Genomic DNA, 27,162 nt, shown 5'->3' on the forward strand with positions numbered 1-27,162 from the left:
TGGCCTTTAGTTGAGGCAGTCGCACATATCTATACCGTTTGGATCAGTGCTTTTACGCGGTCGCTGCCATGTCCGAAAGATCCAAAGGTGACGTGTCTCGCGTAAACAACAATCCAAATGCGCCGCGTGTCGTTAAAAATCCATTACTTAGCGCCTCGGTAACCGGACTCAGCTACGAAGACTTTCCCAACAAGCCGCAACTGTTGCCCGCCGCCCCGCCCGTGGTGCATGCCCCGCCGCCAGCATCCACACCCGTCCTGATCGCTGGCATTCTGAATCGCGGTAAGTGTGTCAAAGCCACAGCCAGAGATGATGTTGCTGCTCACTCCGTTCACTTGTTGCTCATCAGCCCACCTCTGCTGATAAGCCCCGGACCGATAAGGCGGTAGTTTTATAATGTCGCTAAAATTACTTTCTAATGGCATTTTTATTTGATTTTTGTTTGGCACAATAACGTAACAATAAACTCCCTTCTTCTCGGTTCGGTTCGGGGCCCCTACTCCATGCTGCGTGTCGAGTGCGAGCGATAGGTGGGCAGCTCCAGCGATACCTTCCTCCTGCGGCAGCACCACACTATGCCCCAAATAATGGCTATAATCAGCAGCAGCAGCAGTATGGCTCCCAGACAAATGGCTGCTATGGCTCCCTCGGTGAGGACCACATCCCTCACATCGATGTTGATGCTCCGCTGATTTCCAGACGCATCGTAGGCAGTGATGGCCACCTTCGGCTCGCAACAGGAGGCCATGTAGGTGGCTTTCAGGGGCTCTGTGCTGCCGGCAGTGTAGTAATTTCTATAGAACAAACCCTCGGCTGGCGTAGTCTGTAGTCGCATTATGCCCGATTGCCAGTCCTGGGCAGTCAGATCTAGTGTCCAGAATCGCTCGCCGCAGGTCAAAGACTCGGGCGTCACATAGTCGCAACGACTGCCAAACTCCCACGAGAGCGTGGGTCCAGTTGTGTCCTGCAAAAGGTTGACTTTAATTTAAAAGGATTCTCTTTGAGGAGGGAGCTTCTTCCACTTGCCTGAGCATCTATGCTGGACACAACCTTCAAATTGACTGCCATTGTGGCTGTTTCACGGCCATAATTGGTGAATGTGATCCTGTCCGTGGTGCCCTGCGCCGTACCCGTGGGCACCAGCACGGTCAAACGCACTGTACTCGTCGCCTGAGGTCCCAGATTAAGTCTGCATTCAGAAGAAAACGTTCCATTAGATGCGTAAAGGTTTTTTAAGAGCTCCAACCTACCTTGTGGGATTCAGATTTACCAGAAAGCGTCGCTCGTCCGTGACCTGTATGGTCGAATAGACCGTCTCCGTGCGCATATTGGTCACCTCAAAGAGCAGCGTGGCCGTCTGGCCAGCTGTCACCAGCAGCTGCGACTGCGTGCTCAGCTCAATCTTCGTGCCACAACGTTGCTGCAGCATGGCATTCAGCGTGCTCCTCTGCTGACCCGTGGAGGCGGCCAGCAAGGTTTGATTCAAACTGGGACTGCTTTGTATTTCCGTTTCGGAGAAGGTTTCAATCTCATTTTTGGGCTCATCCGTGTCCTCTTCGAGCTTTTCCCGTTCCTTCTCGGGAAACTGGATTCTGGCCAGTCGCGACGAGGGCTTGACTTGCCCATTCTTATAGTAGCTATCAATGCGCTTGATGATGTCGCCTGTAATGAGTGGGGCAGTGGGGGATTAGATGCATTGCTTACACACGTGCTTGCGTCAGCGGGCAGGCAGCGATGACGCTCAGATCGACTTCCTCTACCTCACTCCAAGGTTGTCTCGGTTATCAGTACATTTTTCTTTGGACAACCGAGCAGGCAAGCAGGCAGGCAGATCAGATCCCAGGCTTTTTGCTGCCTGTTATCTCCCATGCCAGAAACAACAAACAATCATATAAGTGCCTTTTTGTGTGTGCCCTCAGTTTTGTGTGAGAATCGATCTCGCCCGGTTGCCCATAAACAAACTCACCCAAAAATACATCTGCTTTGCGTTCGGCGCGTATGAATACATTGTAGGGCTCTTCGCTGTTCAGCTCTGGATTTAGTTTCAGTTTGAAAATCGTGGCCTTGCGCAGCTTGTTGAGCGGTACGTAGGCATCCAGTTCGTTGGAATTCGTTGTTGCCGTCGCATTTGTTCCTCCGAATTTCACCAATTTCCTTAGATTAATTTCTAAAAGTGTGTGTAAACAAATTGTTAATTGAAATTCCAGGGAAAGAAATGTATATCGTGTGCCTTGCCATTCACAGTGCAACGTGCACAGCTGTTTAAGGGCGCACAGGTGTTTGGCACGACGTTGCCATACCATCGCATTTCATTTGTGTATTTAATTAAAGATTACTAGATTGTGCAATCAAACGAAGAATTGTGAGGTATTTAAAAACAAATCTTGTCTCTCTGGTGATCTCTGGTGATAATAAATAATTATCAAGTGCCGGCTAAATATATTATTTTTCTACGGCCTTTTGGCATTGGCAACCCTGCACGTCTGTCAGCAGCAGCTGCGCGTTGGAATCTCTTGTTGTGAAAGAAAAACACGTCCGCAAAAAAACATCCAACACAAAAACAATTGTTTTTCATTGTGAAACAAACAAATTATGAACAATTAAGTGCCGCAAAAGTGTTAGCCAATAGTCATTTCGTTTGACCACAAACTCCATTAGAGGCGACATGGACCGCAAGTCCTAAATATTTTAACTCCATTTCGTGTTAGTGTTTTTGGTCAGAGGCCACTTTTGAACTTGGCAATGAAATGGCCGTGATGCGGATTGTCTAATTGTTGTTGTAAGTCACATACACATACACATATTTGCCTGTAATTTGTTTGTAAAAAGTGTGAAAAATGGCCGGGAATCCAATTTTTGTGACTGATTTTTGAACAGGGTGCCACAATTGTTTTGATATTGGGGCAGGCAAAGAACCACCCTACCCTTATTAATTGATTTTTCCTCAGCGCCGTACCGCTTTGAGTGCTTCCGGAAAGCTCTACCGATAACTCTATTTATAAACGAAAGTTTGTGCGGACAATACTTTTTTTTTTGCAAAAATTGTCGCATATGTATTTTATTGCGACAGGGCGATAAGCCGCCGTTTGGTCTCGGAACATCCGAGAGAGCAATGAATGAGCCTCTTTGAGTCATAATTATTTTTTGTCTGGCCCCGCGGGTCTTCGCAATCTTCAAACCGAACTTTGCCCCTCAACTTCGACGTGGCGTATGATTAATCTGCTTGTAATATCGTTGTCGTTTTTGTCACTAGATCCAATCAAAAGTAATTCCTCGTTCAACGTTTTGGGTTAGTCAAGAACAACAATTTGTGCGGGACAGTTGATGATAGAAAGTGCTCTGACATACATATATTTATAAACAAAGTGCATATATTACAATTACTTAAAGGATACTTACCTTTAAGGACAAAACACAAAGGGACAACAAAACAGTGCTGAGGGAAAACATTAGAAAAGGCGTGTCAAAAGGCCAAAAAGAAAAGCTATATTGCTGGTTAATTTGGTAAATAACTTTTGATTTTTTCTTCGTTTTCGTTTTTTATTTTTGGGTACCCTTAATGCTAAAACATTTATTACTTTTTATTGTATAGATAAAACACATATATTGAAAATATTCTTTTGTACTACAGTTAAGTGTTATGTATTATATGGTATTTTGTTGAGCATTATACTAGCGTTTTGGTTAAGGAAAGCGTTTGGGGGTTTCGGCTATATACAAGGATCAGCAAAGCTGATTTGGGTCTAGAATAGCGAATAGGTGGCTTGGGTCTTTCAAGGGTTAGTTAAAGAACTTAGACTAAAGACATAAATTATACATAGATAAGTACAGTTGACATTCTGGCTCGTTTTCCTGGTATTGTTACACACTGAAAGGTTAACACACTCCTTTTTTTTGATTCAAGACTGTTCTATTACTCTGTTTATACGTTTTTGTGGTGCTACCGGCGTGGAAGGTGCTGGCAATCACGGCATTTAACATTAGTTCTGACTTTTAAATTCGAGACGATTTCACGAGGCGCAACCAACTTCACTTTGTACCGAAGTCATGTGGTAAAGACCAAATCATTTTGAATTGATGAAATTAATGACATCTGTTTAGATTTATATGTTTTTTGGCAATGCAAATGTACTGAAAATTATCGATAGCCTTTTATGGGTGGTTCCAGAAGAAAAAGGGAGGAATTTCTGCTTCTCTCTCATGAAAAGCTTCTTCGTATAAACAGAGTAAAGGTTTTTGTGGGCCCATTTAGTAAAAAGAAGTGGACTTAAGATCTAGGCGTAGGGAGGCTGGGCACAGACTCCTACAGAATTATATGCTTCTAAAAACTAAAATACGAGTACAACCCTGCGTTAGTATGTGTGTGTGTGTGTGTGTGTGTGTGTGTGGAAATAGCAATAGAGTTGGTGTGTGCGCTATATAAGGAGTCTAATAAGAAGAACTAACCACCATTGGGCGTCTCCATTGTGGCACGTCGCATATTCGCATCGATGCGTACATGCAGACTGGATAGCGTCGTATCCACAGGCAGTTCCAGTTCCTGATCACCCCGAAAGGCATCCGCCACCAGAGTGAGCTGCAAAACAGAAACAGAAACCAAAAAAAAAAAAGAAAAAGAAAAGAAAAAAAACAGATCGAGATTCATGAACGAACATTTTTGGCATTTGTCTAAGTTTCCTTTCTATAAACAAATTTGCCCTTCACTTTTCTTTCCATAACCTAGTTTTTTGCCAGCAGCAGCGGCAACAAAAGATGCACCATCATCAACAACAAGTCTCGGGGTCTTGAGCACCACCTGCCACCACCTGCCACCGCCTGCCTGCCTGCCTGACTCCCTGGTATGGCATGGCATGGTCTGGCCTGGCCTGGCCGCCTGAAAGGTAATCCAAGTTGCTTCGGTCTCAGTTGGCTGCTTGGGCAACACTTTATATGCTGCTGCTGCTGTTTCTGCTGCTGTTGGATCTCGTCTTGTCGCCACTTTCAATTTTCAACAGTTTTTGGTAGGCCAGACGGAAGCCGCCTTCTCTTTCTCTCTCTCTGTGTTTCGCACACCCCGCTTTAATTACCCCAATTACGGGTCAGGTTTTGGTCTCTTTATCATCGTGTTCATATCTCACCGTATTGCCTGCTATATGCTGGCCATGCTCTGTGCTGACGATGTGAATGATTTCGCCACCAGAGCGAATGGCCACCTCACCGAGGATACCACCGACAGCGTCCTCTGTTTCGTTCTCGATAACCGATTGCTCGCCGTACCACAGCAGGAATAGCTGTAAAAAAGAATCACCGATTAAAAGCGATCTAGTGGGGATCGATGGGCGTGTACTCACTCGGATCCTCTTCTTCAGGAGTGTAATCGCCGCATCCTGAACGAGATCCGTGTGCGGTGGAATCGCAGCCGTCGATATGAACACGGCACTGTCGTAGGGCACCAGTTCCGCCGCATGGAGAACGCCCACGAAGGAGTTGCCGCCCTCGTGCTCTTTGGTGCTGTTCAATCCCGCTATGAATTCGCGTGTATTGTTGAAACTAAAGGCAGAGGGTGCACCTGGCAGGGCAGAGAAGAGGTTCATAAGACCCCCAAGGACTTGGTCGCCGTTTTTTGAGTGACTTACCCGCCGCATTCAGTGTAACGAGAACGATCTTAATGTTGATATTCTTGTCCTGCAGGGCGTCGATGTACAAACGCTTGGCCTGCTCCAAGGAAGCGGACGAGGGATCCACAATCACCGCCAGCGGCATTCGAATGTAGACATCCTTGATGTAGTTCCTCAGCTGATCTGCCGGCAGGAGTTCCGGCTTCGAGGCTGTCACCTGTATGTGCTTGGGTTGTTTGCGCGGCGTTGGCGTTGTCGTTGAAATCGAAGTCGAAGTCGTTGTGGTGGTTGTGGTCGTGGTGCTGGGAGAAGAGGTTATGGCTGGGACCGGCGCCTGCGTGGATGGCCAATTGAAGCCACCAAAGCGAGCATGCAGCACAGGCAGTGGCTCCTGGGTTGTGCTGGTTGTGGTCGTCGTCGTCGTCGTGGGGTCCGGCTTGATGTGAATTTCATCGTAGTAGTAGTCTTCGGTGGCGGGCTTGAACGGATTCGGTTTCGAGCGGCTGGGTAATTGCTGCACCTGAGCCTGTGGAAACGGCTGATGCTGCTCCACGTGGTACTGATCCTCGTCCATGGTTTTCACCGGCTCTTCCTCCACATAGTCGGAGCTGTCGTGCTCTTGGTCCTTCTGGGGGAACCTCTCCGCCTTGGACTTTCGCACATACTCTGGGATCATGGTGGTGGCTATCCTCGCCGTGGTTGTGGCTACTTCCACGTGCTGCTCGTCCTCTGGTCCCTCCTCGTAATAGTAATCGTGGGAGGATCTCGTGGGAGACTCCACTTTGGTCACCCGCTTCTGAGTGGGGGCATCCGCCATCGCTTCGAAGACGGTGCTCTCATCCCGTTCCCCCGAACCTGAGCCGGAGTACGGTGACATGGTGTTGAATCCCACAAGGGGTCTCATGGTGCTCATATCCTGCTCCATGCTGAGCGAAGTCTCTGTGTGGGCCGGCAGATCCGTGCCGTCCTCTTCCACGCTATTGCGGTGATGGTCGGCCTCCACTTCCGTTTCCACCTGGGCCGGCTCGTAGATGTCTTCGCTGTGCCCGTCCAAGCCATCCATGCCATAGTCTTCATCGGGTTCGGGCTCGGCAGACGCTCCTGGAGAAAGGACAAGTAGTAGCCCCATCAGCAGGCAGCCATACAATATGTTTGTTCTCAGAATCATGTCGTTGGGTATTTCTCTAAGTGTTTGTCTGTCTTTTCGTCTCAGATCTGCAAGAGAAAACAAAATGTTAAAAATATAACATATTTTATTTTGGAAAGCTCTCAAAGGTTCACTGATTGATTGATGGATTGACATCTTTCGCTTATTTAATTGACGCAATTATTTATTATTATGATTGTTACTCATTTTTAGCAATTTTCTATGCCATTTTTAGGGTATTTTTTGCAACACTTTCGCTGAAATGTTTTTTTGTTTACTCACTGTTTGGTATATTATGAAAATCATTTGTTAACAATTATCATCTGACTGACAAAATGAACATTTAAGGGGGGAAAATTGTTGGAGAAAATGCAACAAATTGGAGAGGGTTCATGGAATTTGCATAGGCGCCTAATGACCAAGTCTTTGATCATTGATTGGTTGATGTATATATAGAAGGAAGTTGCGTAGTACTTTTTGTAAGAGTTGTACGATTCTGATAAATATGTTTTATTGTACTTTTTAAAGATTAGACACTTGCGACGTATGCTGTTTAGATGTGTAAGATCTGTATCTTTAAAAGTTGAGAAGCTATGATTTCAATAGGTAGATTAGAGCTGGCTTAAATACGGAATACCATTCAGTCTATAGACTTTGGAGTACCCGGATTAACTGTCAGATCTTTGGATTGGGATTTGTTTAAGTCCATAAGGATTAATAGATCTTTCAAGTATAGGAAGATAGATCAGGTCATTAAATACCAGTCATTTTAAACCGATTAAGAGCCGGATTTCAGGGAGAATATGACTAGGGTATTCATAAATGAAGAGCAGACTAATTATTGGCTTTCTCTGTTCAGAAAAAAGTGATGATCTTGCTCTAAAAGAGTTTCCAGAGCTCTCAGATTTATTCATAGAGCAATCATACTTCAGAGATCCCAATTCTTCTGTTCTCCCAAGTAAAGGATACCCACATAGCCGATCACTTCCTTTGAAAGGTTATTCCGTTTTGTACCTTATTAAATTTAAACACACTTCCGAGATGAATTAAACAATCAGATGAACAATCTGATTAAAAACGAAAACAATATTAACTTTGGAGGCGGGAAAACGAGATTACAAATTGTTTTTTTTTTGTTTTTTTTGTGAATTACAATTATTTTCGAAATGTCATGTTCATGGGCATGCAAAAACGCGTAAACATGCTCCAAAGATGTAGATGTGCCACCAAAAATAAGTAAAAGAAAGGCCACAAGCAAAGGGCAGACGTAGGCCCCAATAAAAGCCCAGAGTGGAGAAGATATATGGTCAAGGTTTCTTTGAGGGTTTTGTTGTTGTTCAAAATAGAAACACACAAAAGTCAAAGACAAAGACAAAGACAAAAGGCGGTGACAATAAAATGTATACTTCTTGTAGGTGAATCTACATAGTATATATTTATATATGAATGGCTTTAAACTTGATTAAAACTGGCGGTAAACACGCGAGCATTTTTGGGCTTCAATTTGCTCAATTTATAAGCTTTAATTAAGCGAAAATATAATTAACACTTTGGTTAAAGCGTCATGCAAGCCTTTTTTCTTTACATTTTTGCATTGGTTTAAACACTCGGTGTTTTTTTTTTTATTTGCGGCCGTTTTGTGCGGGTATTTGTTTGAATAACAAATTACCAACAAATCAATTTGAATGATTGATTTCTTGGCTCGAGATTTGTGTTCGATTCCGCTCCTCGTGATCCGATGCGATGCGATGCAGCATGATGAGGGGACGGCTGCGACGGACCTCCTCGAAACACAAGCAGCTGCCATTAATTAACAAATATGCAAAAGGCACATGAACGAAAAAAACAAATAAATTTACAAAAAAAAAATCAAAAATCAATAAAACATTAAAGGAAAGATGGGCGGAAGAGTCGCAGTTTTGAATACTCTTTCAAGTGGAATTTTTGGATATTCGAAAACGAAAGGTGATCCGTAAAAGGCATCTAGCAAGAGTTTTCATCATTTCTTCCCACAAGAAGGGGATTGAGATCGGATAAAGGAACCTCTAACCAAAAAAATACCTTATCCTCCTTTCTGCAAAGCTTATGGAATCGGAATACCCAAAGGATTTAGACTAATTCCTAAAAATGATGCCCTATCTTATCGAAAAATTCGTTCCTCTCGGCATGGCAAAGCTTTCTTCAAAATCAAAATACCCTCTCTAAAAATGAGTTATAAATTCAAGATTGAGATTCAAAATGTATCGCATTGATGCGTCAAATGGAAATAAATTAACTTAAAATATTCTGTCTTCGTTTTTCTCGTTTTGGTCAGCCTGCCCCGAAACTGATGTTTTTTACAGGCTTTTTTTTAATGCGTTGCAAGGTCAATCCGGTAGGTGGAGAATGCAATTTGATGATAGGCCTCTCTTTTCAGTCTCTCTCTCTCTCTCTCTCTATCACTCTGGGAAGGTCTCTTCTTCTCATAACCATGATATACAATAAATGTGGATTGACACCAACTGACACGTTCGTTTGTCTCTGCCACATTCGGTCGGTGTGTTTCTTTCTATCAAAGTTTAGCTCTAAGACCCCCTGCACACTGCTCATTCGTAGATCATCTTTGCGGGCGAATGTTTGAGAGCATTATTTGTTAGATTGGATCCAGCTGGTCACGTAATTCTTAAGAAGATTGCTCCGCCGCACCGGCGGAACCCAGGCGAATCTCTTCTGTGTATATCTTGGCACTTGAATGCGAAAATGGAAAGTTTATGGCAGAGAAAGCAAGCTGCTGCGCTGTATAATAAATAAATATTAAATAAGGTAAACAAAAAAGATGAGAACATTTAAGGGAACCGTTTCTTTCATATTTATATTCTTTAGTTGGTTTTTTTTAAATTTATATTTGATAAGATACCCAATGCCACTTCACACCTTATTCAATTCTTTGGGCGCCACAATATAAATCGATAAGTGGCCAAGTTAATTCTTAAGTGGAGATAAGATTATAATAATCAGGCAGTAAATGATATAAGGGCGTTGAGACTCCAAACAAACCGTAAAGGTTATCAGTGAAGAAGAGATCCCATTTAAATTATGGAATTTAATATATTTGGAGTGTAATTAAATTTCTATTCAAAACTGTATTCCAATTGGAAGCTAAAATACCTTCTAGGTATTATTTAGGGAGCGAATATTGTTGATTTTCTGCACAAAAATTCCCATAAGTGAACGGACACATTCATTTCGGATTCTTTACGTGCAATACCTGTGTTTTTACGAAACATTTTTCGGCTATGTACAAGAACCATTATCATCCATGAATTTGGATATTCCGCTAATAGAACTGTAGGGGCAAAAGGCACTTAAGATGATACCTCACTGTTTGGCAATAGCCTTCTGCTTGTATTGAATATGTAAATGAATTCCTCATTCGTTTGGATGCCCCTTCTTTGTCAAGTCTCTAACGACCATCCGTCAGCACTCGAATCTCGTGAAGAGCGAGGCCCTGGCGTTGGACTGAAGTTCTTTGTTATTTATAGGCAATTTATTTTGTAATTAAAGAAAAGTACTCTACTCGGCATAAAAAAAAACCCTCATCAATCAGGCGCACAAACAGCGTCCAGAGCCAGCAGCTGATTCGCTTTGGATCATAAAAACAAAACGAACGAAAAAAAAGAGCAATAAAGGTTCTATAAACAAATTAGAGAGGCAAGCACGTTGCTAGCGTTTTTTATTATTTATTTACATATACTCGTATCTTTTTTTTGCAATTACGAGAGTCGGCTACAAAGTTATTAAACAAACGCGTAAGCATTTATTTTCGCTATGATTTTTGTATCACTCGGAACGTTTTTATAGCTCGAACAAATTAATGAAAAATAATTGCGAAAATTATAAATTCAAATTGCGTTTGCTTTGTAGCCCCAGTCCGGCCCTCCCCGACCCCCTTCGCCTGCTGTATCGGAATCGAGCGAGCGTGTGCCTTTAAAAACAACTTGAAATGCACTCTAATTGTGGCAGCTTCATTTAACGATCATCAGAGACAACAGAGGCCCTTCCCAGAGGTAGTACTAGGCTGTACTGCAGTGGGGGAGAGATATCCCACCCGGTGTTGACATTGAAGCCACACACAGAGATCATTGTTTTAGATTTTTAATGATTTTCGGGGAACCTTTAAAGAAGGATTTTCTACGGCTTTTACGGCGGATTCGACACGCACAAGCACGATAATGCTCGAGAATTGCACATTGAAGCTCGGACTGGAGTTTCGCTGATAAGAGTTTTTTCTGTACCCCGTAATTGTTTGAACAGATGTTCGAATCAAAGTTTAATCTCTAATTGAGACTTGGAAATAAATTACAATCCAAATGGACTTCACATATTTCATATGGCAGCCTGTCCTATGAGCAGAACACCTTTTTGATTGCATTCATTATCGTAGTATTCCATTTGATTTATGATACAAAATGTGGTTTAAATTATAGCTTGAAATTTCGCATGAGAGAGAAATCTATATAATATTCTTTTGTTTCGCGTTCCATTTCGGTTTTTTGATTAATTCATTCTTTCACTTGCCTTTTTTTTATGGAATTTCTGGCTGTCAACGTGGCTGGAGCGCGCTTATATCTTATATTTTTGTTGCTATATTAAAATATATATGGTATGTGTTTCGTTTGTTGAAATCAAAACAAATAACTTAGGCAACAAACTTGTTTTGCTCTCCTCCAATGAATCTTAAATACACTCTTTTTATTTCGGGTGCACTTTATTTATGAGCTTTGGCCACTTCTTGGCATTGTTTATCGAGCGAAACACCTTCTGCAGATTATGCAAATGACAGCCACTAAAATAAAACACACACACTTGCACTCGCACTCGCACTCGCACTCGCACTCTTCGCTCTTTGGCGAACGGAACGGAACCACCAAAAAATATATACAAAAATTAAGAGCGTTCAATTATTTGGTTGTTTTTTTTCTTTCTTGCTGTTTCTGTATTGGATTAACCCGTTTAAATTTATTTCTCATTTGGACACACGCTGGCTGTGCTGCTGCTGGGATTGTTGTTGCTGCTGCGGTGCGGGTTTTATTTTTTTTGTTTCGTTTTTTGTTGGTGTTTGCGGACCTGCTGGCTGGCGCTCGCGTCAACGTCTCAAATGAAACTGAAAGCAGAAACACAAGCCGCACACCGACAACCGCCAACCGACAATCGACAGTCGCAGACCCAGACTCTCAGAGCTCTCGGCTCGCAGCTCTCGGCTCTGGCTCTCGCATCGGGCCCGACTCTCAGCAGCAGCAGCCACCGCCACCGCCACAGTTGTGTTGTGGAGTTGTGGAATCTAGAAGAGCGTGCCACTGATAAACCAAAGCCGAAACAACGTGCTGGAAGCCGCAGCTGAATGGATGCCACAAATGGATATGTTCATGACATGATTGTTTATTGCTTGAACGCGCTGCTCTTACACGACAGCTTTTCCACCAACGGTTTTTGCCACAAGAAATCAATGGTCGATCGATGGATGGTGAAAAAGGAGTGAATTTTGTATAAAAAGAAGGCATTTATTGTATTTTTGGAGGTAAAAAGTATTCCAGGACAACCGTCAGAAATTATTTGCGAAAACCGATGGAAATTCAGTGATGGCAAACTATACCGACATTAAAATATCTGAAGAAGTGCCGGCGCGGAATCGGCGTATTACAAAAACAGAAAGAAAAACTAAAAAAATCATAAAAAAAATGCTGAACAAGTTCCAACGGCTTTTGACCGTCGGTGAAGTATTTATTAAATCCAAAATTGTTCCAACTTTTAAACAGGGCCCAAATGTAGCTGAAGTACATATTATAATTGGACGACCGTTTAAAGCAGACCGTGTCAAAGCAGCTTTTAAGTGATCCCGACTATGGAAATGTCTTTGGTTCGATTTTTCCCCATATGCTAATCAAGTTAATCTAGCAATAGAATTACCGGTGCTGTATCTGTATCATATAATTAATTCATTCAAGAGAGATAAAACACGTGTCTAAAGTGTAGAGACCTTATAGATGTATTCTATATGTAAAAAAAATATAATTTAATAGTGTATGAAATGGTTTTTAAAACTAATTTAAACACTAAAACTTGTAGTGCTAGGTGCCAGGGCTATAGACTTAGAAAAAGTCCCCATATTCCAGCCGTACCATATCTGGATATTCCTTGACGACTGCCCTAAATCACTCATATCCTTCGGTGGATGATATCTCAAGTTGATGATGGATCTTTGTTGACAGATCTAAGGTTGTTCTTTATTCACAAAATCCATCTTTAGGCGCATAGATTTAGATAGATTTGCTATTGATTTGTGGATCTATTTAGATACTCCACCATGAATAGACATGACTCTGCCAAAACTTTTCTTTCCTATAAAAGATAGAATCTTTTTCTTTGGGTTTCCTCCAAAAAACGAAATTAGATCAACCAGATCATATTTCAATTTCTTTTTGTATACTCCTTCCATTTCAAGTTCAAACTTTATTTTGCGATTTGTGACTTTTTTTTTGGGTTGGTGTTAGCCAAGTTCTTTGCATGTTGACCTTTCTCTGGTGTTGGGTTTTATTTATTTATTTCTTTTTTTTGCTGAATCGCTCGTTGAGTGAATATAAATACTGCTCGTTTCGGGGATCATCAAAATTCATGCAAAGACGCTGAAAACACAAAGCAAAACAAAAACAAAAAAAACTGTGAACTTTTATAGGAAGTTCGACTACCCGACACTGACTCTGATTCGGACTCTGTGTGGCTATATCCGTGGCTCTGTGGCGCATTAAAATGGAGCGTGAAATGAATTTAATATGACAACTCCGGTTCGGCATCAATAAAATCATAATAAATACAAACGTGCACATATATACTATATCATAGTGGGTATATTTAAATAATGTACGCGGAAATGCTATGGAGGGTTCCCGTTCCCACAACCCACTACCCACTTGCAAGTGAGTAATGGAAGGGCCTGCCTACCAGCCTGCCTGCCTTCTTTTCTTTGCTTTGTACCTTAAAATACCTAAGTAAATTCTTTAGAAAAATGTTTGTTCTTTGCAGTTGCTTGTTAGAGGGCATTTGTCACTTCCACTTCCAAGCCATTAAATTCAACTATGTAAATCATTCGGCTATGAATAATGGTGGGCCACAAGCACTCTTTTTAGGCGACACTTTTAGCACAATGATTTATTTGTACCACAATTCTGTTGGAGATCTTTTGCCTTGTAATTTTCCGTTTAAGATCGTGCGCATCTTGACCTACGTGCGTTTGTAGAAAACTTCCTGAAATTTGAGGTGCTTAAAGCACTCTATATATGGCTCTGAATGGATTTGGGTTCGTTGAAATCTTTGAGTGGAAATTTACATATAAATATATATGGAATAAAGCACTGAAATTTTCTTATTTAAAAAAGTTTTTCATAGAGCAACTTTTTTATTAGATACAGATGTTCGATCTAGCCAATTCCAACAAAGGGTTAGCATGAAATATAACTATATGAAAACTTTCGTTGAGATAGTCTCAAAACTTGGAGAATGTCTTAATAAAAACAGACGGACACATAGCTATCAGATCATCTTTCAGCTCTTCCGACCAGCCTAGCATCATCTTGGCATAAAAGAGCTCAGATCAGCGTCTTTAGAGAGGAGCTGAAAGAGGAGCTGAATCTCTGAATCTCCCTCTTTTAGCTAGAAAGTGCCCAAGCAAGCCCTAAGAAAGCATATTTTGAGAGTGTAGGATAGAACTTTCGTTCGTTCTAAAGACTTTTATCAATAATCTATTTTATAATCTATAATATCTATTATCTGTATAATATAGTTTTGCGATCCTTAGATCTCATCAGAAGTTAATTATGTCTGGCTTTGGGTCCCCATGCCCCACCCCAGGATATAGAAATTGTCGGGAGATATTAAATTACGGCACACATTCCCCTCTCTCTCCCCCTCCCCTCCCCCCACACTCACACACATCCAAATTGAAAACAAATTTATTGCATTGAGAATTTATGCAGCTCACGCAATTTTCACTTTACGTATATCTTTTTTCTCTCTTTTTCTTTCCTTTTTTTTTTTTGCCATACTTTCGTTAATAATTATGCAATCAATTTTTGCTTATGTTTTTTTGCAGTTACGCGTCGTAGTTGGCTTTTGTTGTTGGTTTCTTCTCTGTGTTGCAATTAACAACTTTCTGGCACACAGGAAAACCCTTTCAATAAACCAAGTTAAATATTTGGCAATCGTTTTGTATCGTTTTGAGTCTTGATTATCGTTTCCATTTGCTGCTTGGCCTGGCTTGGCTTTTTCGGTGATGATTTTTCAGTCGCTGGGAGGCTGGTCTGTTTGAAATTTATGATGAACATATAAACGCGATGTGTACGATGTGTGTGTCCCCCCCCGACCCACCACCAAAAACACCAACAAAAAAAAGTGTTAATCAAAAGTAACCAACTTGTTTTCAAAAGTGAGAAACAGACGAGCCGAAACGAGCCGCCAACAGAAGAACTGGTGCAAGGCGGTGCCTAGCTTTGGTGTTTTTTTTTCGGTTTTGGGGAAGTTCCAAATGGATTGTGTACACATGATATGATAGAATGTTCTTTTTGCTTCACTAAGGGTACAGCCAGAGAGCAGTGGCAGTGGGAAGCTTTAAAAATTTGTACACGGACTATAATCTATCCTTGGATTGACTTAGGGGACTGCCAGAGAGAGAGAGAGAGATAGGTAATCCTTTGAATAAAAGGTAGGACTACCTTTAGAACACCAACGATACACCTGTGGCGAGTCATGCGGCAGTGCCCCTCGGATCGTATCGTGGTTACGTTTCCTCCTGGCACCAGCCAGGAGAAGCAGAAGGCAAAAACGCGGCCCTCCTTTCTCCTATGTTTTTAGTCCTTATATCGATCATTTTTGTAAATTTTGTTATAGATAGATTTACACGTGTACCAATTGTTTGCTTCGTTATGAGGAAACCCCCAAATGAATTTAATCTTTTAGAGTTTTCTATCTAAAAAATAATCTTTAACAACTTTCAGATGAATCTGTGTGAATGTGGTCTTTCGAATAAGTCTTTGGAATTGCAAATACAATTTTGTGTATTCTTTAATTGGTTGCGGCAACTTCTAGTTGCGTCTATCCTTTAGATAATCCCTTAGATATGTAGTTTCCGAAGCTTCCCAATAAACTCACACGCTTATTTTCCTTTACTAGTTTCTAGCACCCTTCACATGAACCTACACAGATGTAATCCTTTTTAATGGTTTCGTTTCGGGTAAAATTTCGTATCCTTTCCGATTATTTCACTTGAAACACTTGACGACGTACGACGAGCACTGTTTCTGGCTTTTTTTCGACAGCTCCAGATCGTTTCGCGATTGGGACTCAACTAAAACAAACTCCACTAATTACTGACCTTTTTGTACTTTTCAAAAATTGTTGTCGGCTTTGTGCGGCTGGCTCATGAATTGTTTAAATATTGAACAATTGGGATAGCAAATGTCAGGGTAGATACGATACGAGTGCTCGTAGTAAAGCAAACATTGGCGGCAGGGCAGGGCACACCTCATACTCGTAATGTCGCTCAAATCGATAAGATATCGATAGCATCGGATGCGGATCCAGAAGGAAGCGAGAGATTACCCCAGATGTGTCACGTGTTTTACGTCCAAAAGAACGACTAGGTGTGGGTGTGGCGGCGGAGGTGTCGGTGGTTGGTTGACATAATTAGCATACGCGAAGAATGAGGGAAAAACCACCGAAAAAGTACCTACGAAAACATGTATGCATCACCTTTTGGGTTTATATAGGTATTTTTCACCTGAACTCGCGGCTACCTGAGTTTGTTGCCTCAGTCTTTTGTTTGTCGTGTCCTGGAATGAGAGATCGATCCCCGTAGCAATTTCTGGAAGGGTAATCCGATTTTGTCGATGGCTTTGGCAGGGTTTTAAGCCATAAAAGTCATTCATTGCCCATAAAAATCTCTGGAAATCCATTGCTTATGCGACAGTTCAAACAGTTTTACTTTTCGATGCATATCCTAGGCAATTAAGGAGAGGATCAATGAATTATTGAGCCTGTACGCACTCTATGGTGAGAAGTCTTCAATGAATGCATCGATTTGGTTGAATAAATCTCTAAAAAACTCTCGAAATGATGTCCGCCTTGTGGCACATTCCAAGACGTGTGTAGCACCCTCTCGGCAAGGGTATCTTAAGATGTGCACACATTTTATTTATAACATTTAGCCTCTGGCACACCGGCAGACATACCGTCTCGAGCAGCTGCTCTTCAGACTTCAGGGGTCGCTCGGCCATTTCCAAAAAAGCACGCATTTTTATTGAGATTTATTTTGATTTAATTTTGGTCTGCTTTGCTTCGGTTTTTTGTATGTGTTTGGCTCTGTTTTGCCTCAGGGTTCAATGCCAACAATTTCGCTGTTTGGTTGGTGTTTTCTTTTTATTGTGTGAAGTTTTTTTTCTTTTTTTTTGTGGAATGCTCACAACATTTTTGGCATGCGACCTGCACGAGCCTTTTGCGATCGTTTAAAGCCAGCAGCCCCCCTAAACAAAATTGATGGCAATCGTTTTGGGGCAGCGCTTTATAGAGAGGCATCGTCTCTGGTCTGTCGTCTGTCAGATGTGTGGGGTACGGTGTGTGCCCTCTCTGGTGTCTGTGTATCCTGCAAATGATTTCATCGTCATGCTCAGACGTGCTTATGTGGGCCTTAATTGTTTTATTTGAGTGCCATTATGTGGCACTGGTGCTGGCAGGTATTTCGATTGAAGTTGGAGCTGGAGTTGGAGCAGCAGCGGCCTCTTCATCATCAACATCTTCTTCTTCGGTGTCTCGTTATGATGTCATGTTCGCATTAAAACATAAAGAATTCTTCCACTTTTGTTGTATTTTATGCTTCGAAAAAAAAGGTTGTTCTACTTTATTTCCACATTTTTTGCGGTTAGACAGGCGTCTGCCTCTTTATTTATTTTAACACATTTGTCGTAATGCGTCATTGTCATTACAAAAAAATAAACAAAAAAAAAACCCACTAAAACTAAAAAAAAAGCTGGAAACTTTTTGTTGTTTTTGTTGTTGTTTTTCAATGTTTTTCCAAGTCAAAGTCGAAGCCCCACCTCAAGAGTAGTTGCCAGAGCAAATCTTTGCATAGACATTACAAAATGGATGACCCTTTAAAAAGTGACAGCCAAGACCAGCCTTCTGGCGGGGCGACGAGACAGAGACAAACAGCAGCTAAGCAGATCTAAGAAAATACATATAGTTAAAAAAGTTACATAGTTACATAGTCGAAACCCTAAATTATTTAATTTTTTTGTTTGTTGATCAATTGAAATGATTTTGAATGCTGTAACGCAGAAGACCCTTTAAGATCTTTCCCTTAAAATAGAGAGGAATACCTAGTCCCTTATCGACGATTCTCGAGGCGAACAGCAATCTGCCTATTCATGCTCATGAAATGTATTTTGTTTTTGCATTCTCGGTTTCGCAGAGCGATCCACACCCAGGATCAACTATGTTTTTGCATTCTCGAGCATTCTCTTTTACACTTTTCACTTGTGCTTCGAAGAATATATCTCAGAGCCATAACAGGGATGGGATCAAGAGGATATTACTCGAATATTCTATAAGAAAGTCCATTCGTGTGACAGGTAACCAGAAAATGGATCTGGAACGTAATCTAAACGTTTTTGTAGAGGCACATGGGTCTCTTGTTACTCGAAACTGTTATAGTCTCAGAGATCTAGATCTATCATCAATACCGAGTACTGTGTAGAAGCATAGAGAGATCATCATCAGCTATATTGTATACATACTATATTGAGTTCTGTCGACGAGAGACAGTTCCTGTTAAAATACCTAAATTTCAAAGTAGATTTTCTTTCACTAATCATTGATTATTCATCAAAAAACGCTCGAGTTTCGTTGTATCCCTCTAATGAGGCATATCTTATCTTTGAACTATAGCTTTAGTGACTAATTACGTTCGATAATTGAAGGCTAAGACAATATTTAAACCATTTGTCTGTGCTTATTGTGTCGAAAGATATGGAATTGTAAAAGCGAAAGTGTGGAAAACCCCCGAAACCGGAATGAACAAAAGTTTGTAAGATTTAAAGAACCATAAGACCCATAACCATTATAGGTTGTATGCAAATTCTGGGATAACCCTGGAATACGATGGGTTGGGTGTGTTTCCCCTCAAACAACAACTAAAAGTAATCGCAGCTCTTAATATATTTCATTCTTCTTGTTACATCATGAAGATAAATGCCAGCAAAACTCAATTATTAAAGCATTACCATTTAACATTTATAATCTGCATATTTATGGGGGATGCATGTACAATATAATGATTTAATATTCCCAAGCATTCCCATGATTAATATAGTACCTGCTCGCAGCACTGCAGCCACAAAAGATATGCAAATGTCCGTGACTATTCCGGACGCATCTGCTCTCCGGACCTGCTCTATCTGCTCCACGTATAACTTATCATCTGCTCTGCGGATACAATACCCGACTCTCGCTATATTCTAAGAGCTCGGCTCGTCTATCTGTCATTTCTATGCTGCACTCTCCTTAGTATCTCCCTCTTACATTTGTATCTCTTACACTGGCCTGGCTTGGCCTGAGAGCTGGTTATGCAGCTGCGGCCACAAAAATTCCAAACTTGCGCTTAAATATGTACAAAATGCAGTTCTTAAAATAGTTGCAGCCCACAAGTCACAAGTCACATGCCGCCGCCGGCTCATTGTACATTGGAGGTGTGAAAACCAATATTCGCTTCAGGTCCAATCACGTTTCAAGATCGAGGTGAATTCTTTGACGTATTCGCTTGGCAAATGACACGTTTTGGACCTGCAATTTCCAGCATTTACTTTCATTCCATAATATATGTACTTTTGCCAGAGCCATCGTCAAATGCCATGACATTTATGCTCTGCTCTGCCCTGCCGTCTGCCTACGAGTATTGTATTTTTCTTTTGGCTAATGTCAAGCTTTGGCTTTTTATGTGACGGCTAAAACTTGAATTTAATTTAAAATTTTTATGAAGACCGCTTTAAAACGCTGCTGATTGTTGAACCATAAACATAAATGAAATCAACTCAAATCGAAGGAGGAAACTGCGACTAATATGATCGGGAAATACGCAAACATTTCTGGTGAATGAAAGAAAGCTCAACTAAATTTCTGATATTTTGTACCCGTATTTAAAAACTCAGTGCACACAGGAAACTAATCCTGGCCTTAGACTTTTTATTACAAAATTGAATGCAATAAAAATGTTAATCTGTCATTGGACTATGACACCCGGAAGGTTAATGCTATAAAGCTCACATGGAATCCCTAAAGAGGCTTGACGGCTCGACACGCACATTCGAGAGATCCATAAGAGAATGCACAAAAAAACAACATACATTGCGTGTGCACGACGCTGGACTCTAATTTCTTTGACATGGCTTTTGTTTGCCCATCGCTGCTTTAAAGCGTCTATTCGGAACCTTCTGTCTGTTAGCCTCAATATTGAAGAAGAGTATATCAAACAGAAAGATTAAAAAGAAATAAAATCGAATCTATGGTGGTGTCCAGGCCTAATGATAATGATGCCTGACTTGTCTCTGCGGCTAGTGCCGGTTGCTGCTGGCCTAGTCCAAGCACCGTCTCCAGGTCCGAGTCCAAGTCCAAGCGGCAAACCAGTTTGGAATCCGTCGGTGTTCCGTTTGTGTTAATTGTGTTTGTCCGAGTCTCAAGTCGATTTCAATTTGCATTCATTACAGCTGATATTTTGTTGTATTTTTATGTGTGATCGGAGAACGAGAATGAGACACAGTGTTGGACTCACACGCCCACTTCATCCAGCAAATCTAATCGAAGTCTTTCTTCTTTTCAGAGCCAAAAACTTTGGTGACCGTGGGACAGCCGTCGAGCATCGATGACAGCGAAGCCCTCGACGAGATCAACTTGAATACGAGCAGCGAGGACTCGAGTGGAGTCAGTGGTGGATCATCGACTGGGTATCTGCGTGGCACTGGCGACGGTAATGCCAATCCCTTGCTAGAACCACCACCGGGCGCTGGAAACGATTCGTTGTTGAGCCAGGCGGCCTCATCCTTCACAGCATTGCCCTCGGTGGCCTCCAATGTGTTTTCCACCTTCTCCAAGAGAATCTACGCGGGCACAAAGGAATCGGAAGAGCCTAAATTGGACATCCAGCCCACGTACATACATCAGGCGGGACACTACGCCCCACCGCCAGTAGCTGCAGCACCACCACCACCATTCTACGCGGCACCACCGGCGGCAGCGAATGAGCTTGTTGCTGCCCCAGAACCACCCAAGTTCTATGCCCCCACGGAGGTGCCAGCCCCGAACGTAGGCATCGCCAGTGCACCACCACCCACCGCATCGGGAAATCCCAACACCTATCGATTCACCGCCAGAAAGAAGCTATACGCACCGATACCTGGCTTCACCGAGCAGTCGGCACAGGGTCCGCAGATTCCACAGGCCCCACAGGCAGGTCTGCCCTTCCAGACGCCACCATATCCAGCCCAACAGGCAGCTCCATTTGAGATATCATCAGCATCTCCTTTTGAGATACAAGGAGCTCCCCCAGCAGCAGCAGCGACTGCCACAGAGGAGCGCAAATCCGGCGGAGGACTCTTTTCTCTGAGCAATCTTGTGCCCACTGGCGTGCTGCAAAACATCTCCGGACTTGTACAGTCCGCCACAGGTAGGAGCAGCGAGCAGTCAGTCAGTAATCCTCCACCATCTGGCGGGGGCTACTTTGACATCAACACAGTCGCTCCAGCAAATCCGAGCAACTATTTCGGTGGCCCAACAGCGGCGACACCGCCAGCGGGAAGCTACTTTGTGCCTGCCGCAGTTCCTGAGGCAGCGACAACAATTCCTCAACCACCAGTAGGTGGGTTCTTTCCACAGCCAGCCAATCCGATAGCGACAGCGGCTGCTCCCACTTCAGTCGCGGCTCCTCCCACAGTTGGAGGATTCTTTGGGGCAATACCACCAGCTAATCCGGCAGCAACTGATATCAATCCTATCTCGGGAGCACCACCAGTTGGAGGATTCTTTACACCAGGTGTGGCAGCAGGTCCTCCCACAGTTGGAGGATTCTATACGCCCGTTTCGGCACCTATTGTTGAAGCACCACCACCGGCAGCAGCAGCTATTCCCCCAACATCCGCACTTTCAGGAGGATTTACTGCAACCCCAGGAGCAGTGCCATCTGTGACTACATCCACGACAGCAGCTCCTCCGCCAATTGGAGGATTCTTTGATCCTAGTCCAGCAGCATCTGGTATTCCTCCCACTTCCACAGTTGGAGGATTCTTTACGCCAGCAGCAGTTCCACCTGTGGCCACAGCAGCACCTGTTCCACCTGTTGCCACAGTAGCAGCAGCAGCTCCTCCACCAGTAGGAGGATTCTTTGCACCCGCAGGAGGAGGGCCACCATCCAACGCAACTCCATTGGCAGGACCACCTCTGGGGACAGCACCTCCATTAGCAGGACCACCTTTAGGATCAACAACTGTCGCTGGACCACCACCTGCCGCTGGACAGGCATCGTATCGTCTCCAGAAGGGCACACGTCTCTACAAGAGTCCATTGACGGCACAGGAAACTGCCACAGCGTCTGCTTTCGGCACTCCCTTTGCCACAACAGCAGCTGCCCCAGCTGCCGTGTTCAATCCATTTGGAACTGGGGCTTTAGGAGTATTTAATCCATTAGCTGGCAACCCACCAGTTGGTCAGCAGCAGAGCGAAGATAACTCAGCCGTTGCACTATTTGCACCTCCTTCAGCACCAGTGGCAGGACAGACCATAGATCAAGGACCGGCTCCTCCAGCTGCCTTCGCATCGACAAATCAGGGAAGTCCCTTCCCCGCTCCACAGCCAGGACCCCAGGCAACGCCATTCTTCATTCCACAAACGGGGGACAGACCTCCAGTACCCACCAGCCAGGAAACTGCACCATCCAGCCAAGGAATATCCTTCTTTGAAGCACCTCCGTCATCGGACATTGCTCTCTTCACGCCGCCACCCGTCCAGGAAACAGCAGCAGCACCAATCGAAACGCAAGGAATATCTTTCTTTGCACCTCAGCCAGATCTCGCACCTTCAGCAGCCCAAGAGATTCCACTGTTTGTCCCGGCAGCAGTTGAGGCACCGCCAGAAGGACATCCCTTGTATCCACCGACATCTACAGCAGTCGCAGAGGATATTCCTGCAGCTGAGAGCCCATTATTTGTGCCAGTGCCAACATCGGCAGCAGATCAGAGTCAGGGAGTACCGCTCTATCCACCAGAAACAGCCACATCTAACGCTTCATCTAGCGTTCTCTTTGCTGCATCGGAGCATCAACCGAGTGCACCATTATTCGAGGCTGTTCAACCACCATCCACTGAGGCAGTCGATGCTTCAGCAAGCGATTTCTTTGGATCTGCCAAGGCTGAAGCTGTCCCTGCCTCTGCAAATACCGAAACGGCTTACAGCCCATTCGGACAGACGGTGACCACACCCTCGCAAGTGCTGCCGACACCACCGGCACAAGATTTACTGCCACCGCCTATTGGATTTGTTGCGCCACAACAACCAGAGGCAGAGCCAGAGCCAGAGCCAGAGGTGGCCGCCGCCGCTCCTCCAGCAGAATTCGGAGGAGTTACCGAAGCACTAGCCCTAGCCCACCCACCACTTGCACCATCGCCGCTTCAGAGCTTCTTTTCGCAGCCAGCGACTGCTGCCCCAGAGGATTTCAACTTTTTTGCCGCACCAGGCAGCAGCTTGTTTCCAGAACTGCCACAGCAGCGGGGCATAGCGCCGCCTCCTTTGGCACAGGAGCCACCGCCGGCAGCAGCTGAATCTGGTATTGCACCAGGACTGGGCTTTGATCAATTTCTAAGCCAATCCCAGCAAGCGCAAAGCCACAACTACATTGAAAATTCAAATGAGAATTCCTATCAACAAAATTCAAGTGTCAATTCATTCTCCGGCTATTTTGGTGGCCCCACTGTGACAGAAGCCCCAGCCCCACCCCCAGCCACAACCACAGAAGCAGCAGTGCCACTTGCTGCTCCAGTTAGTAACTGTGACCCCTCCCATTTCTTTGATCAAGTGCCACAGCCACAGGCCCCAACAAACGCTAACGAGGATCAACGCATACAGAACTTCTTCAACAACCCGCCACTGCAGGACCAGCCAGCGGCACCGGGCGAACTCAAATACGATATAGTGCACAGCGGTCTGCCCGTCAAACAGCTACAGGCACGCTCCCAGACACCCATCTCCAATTTGGTGGAGCCCCCATCCTCGTCTGCCTGCTCAGAGTTTTCGACACTGGCACAAGCAGCACCCACAGCTTCAGCAACAGCTCCGGCAACCAATCCAACAGTCGAGCGTCAAACGGGTGAGGATCTACTGCAGTTGCATCAAGCGGAATTGCCGGAGGAGATCTTGAAAGAGCTCAGAATGGCCACAAATGCAACGACAAGCGACAAGGCAGGCACGCCCCCTGTTTCTATAGTAAGTGTTTGGGACAGACAGAAAGAATGAAATCAAATTAATCCCTTCCATTTTCTAGGTTTATACGCCTGCTGTGGTCCATTGGTTCTACAAACGTAGAGTGGACGCGAAACATATTTGGACACCATTCAGTCACTATGATTCAGCGCTGCTTGAGACCAGCCTCCACAATGGTAAGACCTCTGAAATATTCGTCTGCATTAACTCTAGAGATTCATCTTGGAATTCTCCCCCTCCAGAAGATTCCACACTAATCGTGCCCGTCGAGGGTGGCCGCTATGATGTCAGCATCAAGGAACGCACCAAAACCCCCGTCTATTGGGAGGGCAAGGGCATTGAGGTGCGCCGCTGCTCCTGGTTCTACAAGGGCGTAGACTCCAAGTATGTGCCCTATTCTGAGGACACGGCCGCACTGCTGGAAGACGAGTACAAACGTTCGGCAGAGACTGGCGAATGGCATCAGAAGATCATGCTGGCCAACGGTGAACAGGTGGTCTTCCATGGGCCCACAGTCATCGTGCATTTCCTGCCACAACAGAATTCGGATTCGTGGGGGGCCAGCGCACAGAGCTCCATGCGTCCGCGGGTGGTCAAGAGGGATCTGGATGACTTTGTCATCAAGCAGGGCGAGTCCCAGCGCGTGGATCATCTGTTGTTTATGGTCCATGGCATTGGTTCGGCCTGTGATCTGAAAATGCGTTCAGTGGAGGAAGTGGGTAGGTTGAAAAATATATTTATATTCCCAACAAAAAAACCAAGCTAATCGCTTGACGCTTCCTTGACAGTGGATGATTTCAGAGACATTGCCCAGCAGCTGGTTCAGTCGCACTACAAGAACTCCACAGATATGGGCCTGGTGGGTCGCGTCGAAGTGTTGCCCATCTCCTGGCATGGCCATCTACACTCCGAGGAGGAGGGCATCGATGAGAAGCTAAAATCCATTACCCTAGAGTCGATACCACGGCTACGTAACTTTACGAACGACACTCTGCTGGACGTACTCTTCTACACCAGCCCCAAGTACTGTCAGAAGATTATGAACACGGTGGCCGACGCTCTCAATGAAGTCTATCTGAAGTACAGATTCAGGCATCCGGAATTCAACGGCGGGGTCTCATTGGCCGGCCACAGTCTGGGGTCACTGATCCTATTCGATCTGCTGTGCCATCAGGAGCCACTCAAAGAGAGCGAAGAGGAGAATAAGGAGAACCCAGACCAGCTGCCCCAGAAGAACGAAAACAACTACAAGAAAGTGCAACTGCCTTCCGGCGATCTGCTGCCGAAGCAGGTCAGCTACACCATGGGTCCGGCCGGCACTGGACAGCCGGTCATCAACTACACACAGCTCATCTTCCACCCGAAGAAGTTCTTTGCTCTGGGCTCGCCCATCGGCATGTTTGTAACCATTCGGGGCATCGATCAGCTTGGCCTGGACTTTCACCTGCCCACATGTCCGGGTTTCTACAATATATTCCATCCCTTCGATCCGGTGGCCTATCGGATTGAGGCTCTCGTCAATGCGGATATGAATGGTATACGTCCTGTTCTCATACCCCATCACAAGGGACGCAAGCGCATGCATCTGGAGCTGAGGGAGACTATGACGCGTGTGGGGGCAGATATCAAGCAGAGATTCATGGACACATTCAAGACCACCCTGGACAGTGTGAACTTCTTGGCCACGGTGACCAAAGTTAAAAAGGAGGCAGAAGAGACGCTCGAAAAGCAGGTCTTAAATCAAGTTAGTACAAGATTCATTCGATACAGATGGAGAAATACACAGACATATTCTCCTCTTTTAGACTTCGTCGCAGTTCCAGAAAGAAAACGATGATCAAGAGGATATTTCTGTGGCCAGCACATCCACAAAGACAAGAAATCGCACATATTCCAACTCGACAACGGCCTCAGACCCAGAGTTTGTAGAGCTGGACTTTCCGCTAGGCAAACTGAATGATTCGAAGCGCGTCGACTATGTGCTGCAAGAGGCACCGCTGGAGTTTATCAATGAGTACATCTTTGCCTTGAGCAGTCATGTCTGCTACTGGTGAGTGTCTTCTACTCTCCACGCCATGTCTTTACAGCATACTCTAACCAAATCAATCAATTTTGTAACCACAGGGGCTCTGAAGACACAATCCTGTTTGTGATGAAGGAAATCTATGCCAGCCTCGGGATCAGCACCGACAGCCAGGTGCCCCAGCAGTCCATGACCATCGAGAGGCCCGGCTCATTTGACAGTAGTCAGTCGCTGTTGCCGATGTGAACACCCACACACACACAATTATACTATAAACATTTTAGAATCAATTGATTTAGATATGTTTTTGTTGTTAGAAGAATTATCTAAAGAATTTTTATTATGTGCAACGATCACTTGGTTAATGGTATTATCTAAGTAAAAAGTTCTCTATCATCTGAGCAACATATTAACGTACATACTATCAGCTGGGAAAATGAACATACATATTTTCGAGCTTTATAAATCAATTTTATCAACTATTTACCTGATGTCCGACAGATGTAATCTTTGTTATTTTTGTAATATTGCGTTTATAAAATTGACCTTTGTAACATTTATGCTAAAGAAAGTGTATGTCTAACTAATATCTATAATAAATAACTAAAGAAAATCATACTTGGCGACAATTTTCAAAAGTATCGAAGTAACAGCACCGTTTCTTCCCTGGCATCGATACCAGCATACAGAAACAGGGTGACCGTTTACGGTATTTTTCATACTTTTCGGTATTTTTTGAGGTCAAAATTGAACCGACGGTATATTTACGGTATATCGGTATATATTTTGTAAATTTTTAACGTTATATAGAAATTCAATAAAAGCAAGTGTTAAAATTAAGCTAATCAAAT

At 43.9% G+C, this 27,162-nt stretch overlaps 2 protein-coding genes across 6 annotated transcripts; one reads left to right on the plus strand and one right to left on the minus strand.

The window, feature by feature from the left end:
• Window positions 1-30: 30 nt before the first annotated feature.
• Window positions 31-26,720, plus strand: PAPLA1 (Phosphatidic Acid Phospholipase A1). Of its 2 annotated transcripts, none has more exons than XM_001356484.4 (7): window positions 31-282; window positions 20,642-24,291; window positions 24,350-24,464; window positions 24,531-25,007; window positions 25,077-26,032; window positions 26,094-26,338; window positions 26,413-26,720. In XM_001356484.4, the coding sequence occupies exons 1-7, from the start codon at window positions 69-71 to the stop codon at window positions 26,555-26,557; spliced, it is 5,802 nt and encodes a 1,933-aa protein (XP_001356520.3). In that variant the 5' UTR covers window positions 31-68; the 3' UTR covers window positions 26,558-26,720. The 2 variants fall into 2 exon arrangements, with proteins under 2 accessions (XP_001356520.3, XP_015035892.2); XM_015180406.2 differs by having other exon boundaries at window positions 24,534-25,007.
• LOC6902871 (uncharacterized) lies at window positions 409-16,121 on the minus strand. 4 transcript variants are annotated; one of them, XM_015180410.2, is made up of 9 exons: window positions 15,973-16,121; window positions 5,616-6,812; window positions 5,331-5,548; window positions 5,118-5,270; window positions 4,447-4,576; window positions 1,967-2,167; window positions 1,251-1,662; window positions 1,027-1,189; window positions 409-964 (listed from the first exon to the last, which is right to left on the minus strand). In XM_015180410.2, exons 2-9 carry the CDS (start codon window positions 6,763-6,765, stop codon window positions 497-499), a joined length of 2,895 nt encoding a protein of 964 aa, XP_015035896.2. In that variant the 5' UTR covers window positions 6,766-6,812; window positions 15,973-16,121; the 3' UTR covers window positions 409-496. The 4 variants fall into 4 exon arrangements, with proteins under 4 accessions (XP_015035896.2, XP_015035894.2, XP_002132605.2 ...); XM_015180408.2 differs by lacking the exon at window positions 15,973-16,121 and adding an exon at window positions 11,302-11,912; XM_002132569.3 differs by lacking the exon at window positions 15,973-16,121 and adding an exon at window positions 7,027-7,274.
• Window positions 26,721-27,162: the final 442 nt, after the last annotated feature.

Source organism: Drosophila pseudoobscura, chromosome 4 (assembly GCF_009870125.1).
Source record: "Drosophila pseudoobscura strain MV-25-SWS-2005 chromosome 4, UCI_Dpse_MV25, whole genome shotgun sequence".
Classification (NCBI taxonomy): domain Eukaryota; kingdom Metazoa; phylum Arthropoda; class Insecta; order Diptera; family Drosophilidae; genus Drosophila; species Drosophila pseudoobscura.

What these genes read in the sequence shown, in the direction of transcription:
- PAPLA1 (XM_001356484.4), top strand. Translation starts at nt 69, where the DNA reads ATGTCCGAAAGATCCAAAGGTGACGTGTCTCGCGTAAACAACAATCCA. An exon ending in GCACGCCCCCTGTTTCTATA is followed by an intron (nt 24,292 to 24,349) that starts GTAAGTGTTTGG and finishes TCCATTTTCTAG; the next exon opens with GTTTATACGCCTGCTGTGGT. An exon ending in GCGTTCAGTGGAGGAAGTGG is followed by an intron (nt 25,008 to 25,076) that starts GTAGGTTGAAAA and finishes CTTCCTTGACAG; the next exon opens with TGGATGATTTCAGAGACATT.
- LOC6902871 (XM_015180410.2), bottom strand. Translation starts at nt 6,765, where the DNA reads ATGATTCTGAGAACAAACATATTGTATGGCTGCCTGCTGATGGGGCTA. An exon ending in CGTTACACTGAATGCGGCGG is followed by an intron (nt 5,549 to 5,615) that starts GTAAGTCACTCA and finishes CTGCCCTGCCAG; the next exon opens with GTGCACCCTCTGCCTTTAGT. An exon ending in AATGGAGACGCCCAATGGTG is followed by an intron (nt 2,168 to 4,446) that starts GTTAGTTCTTCT and finishes ACACACTTTTAG; the next exon opens with AAATTAATCTAAGGAAATTG.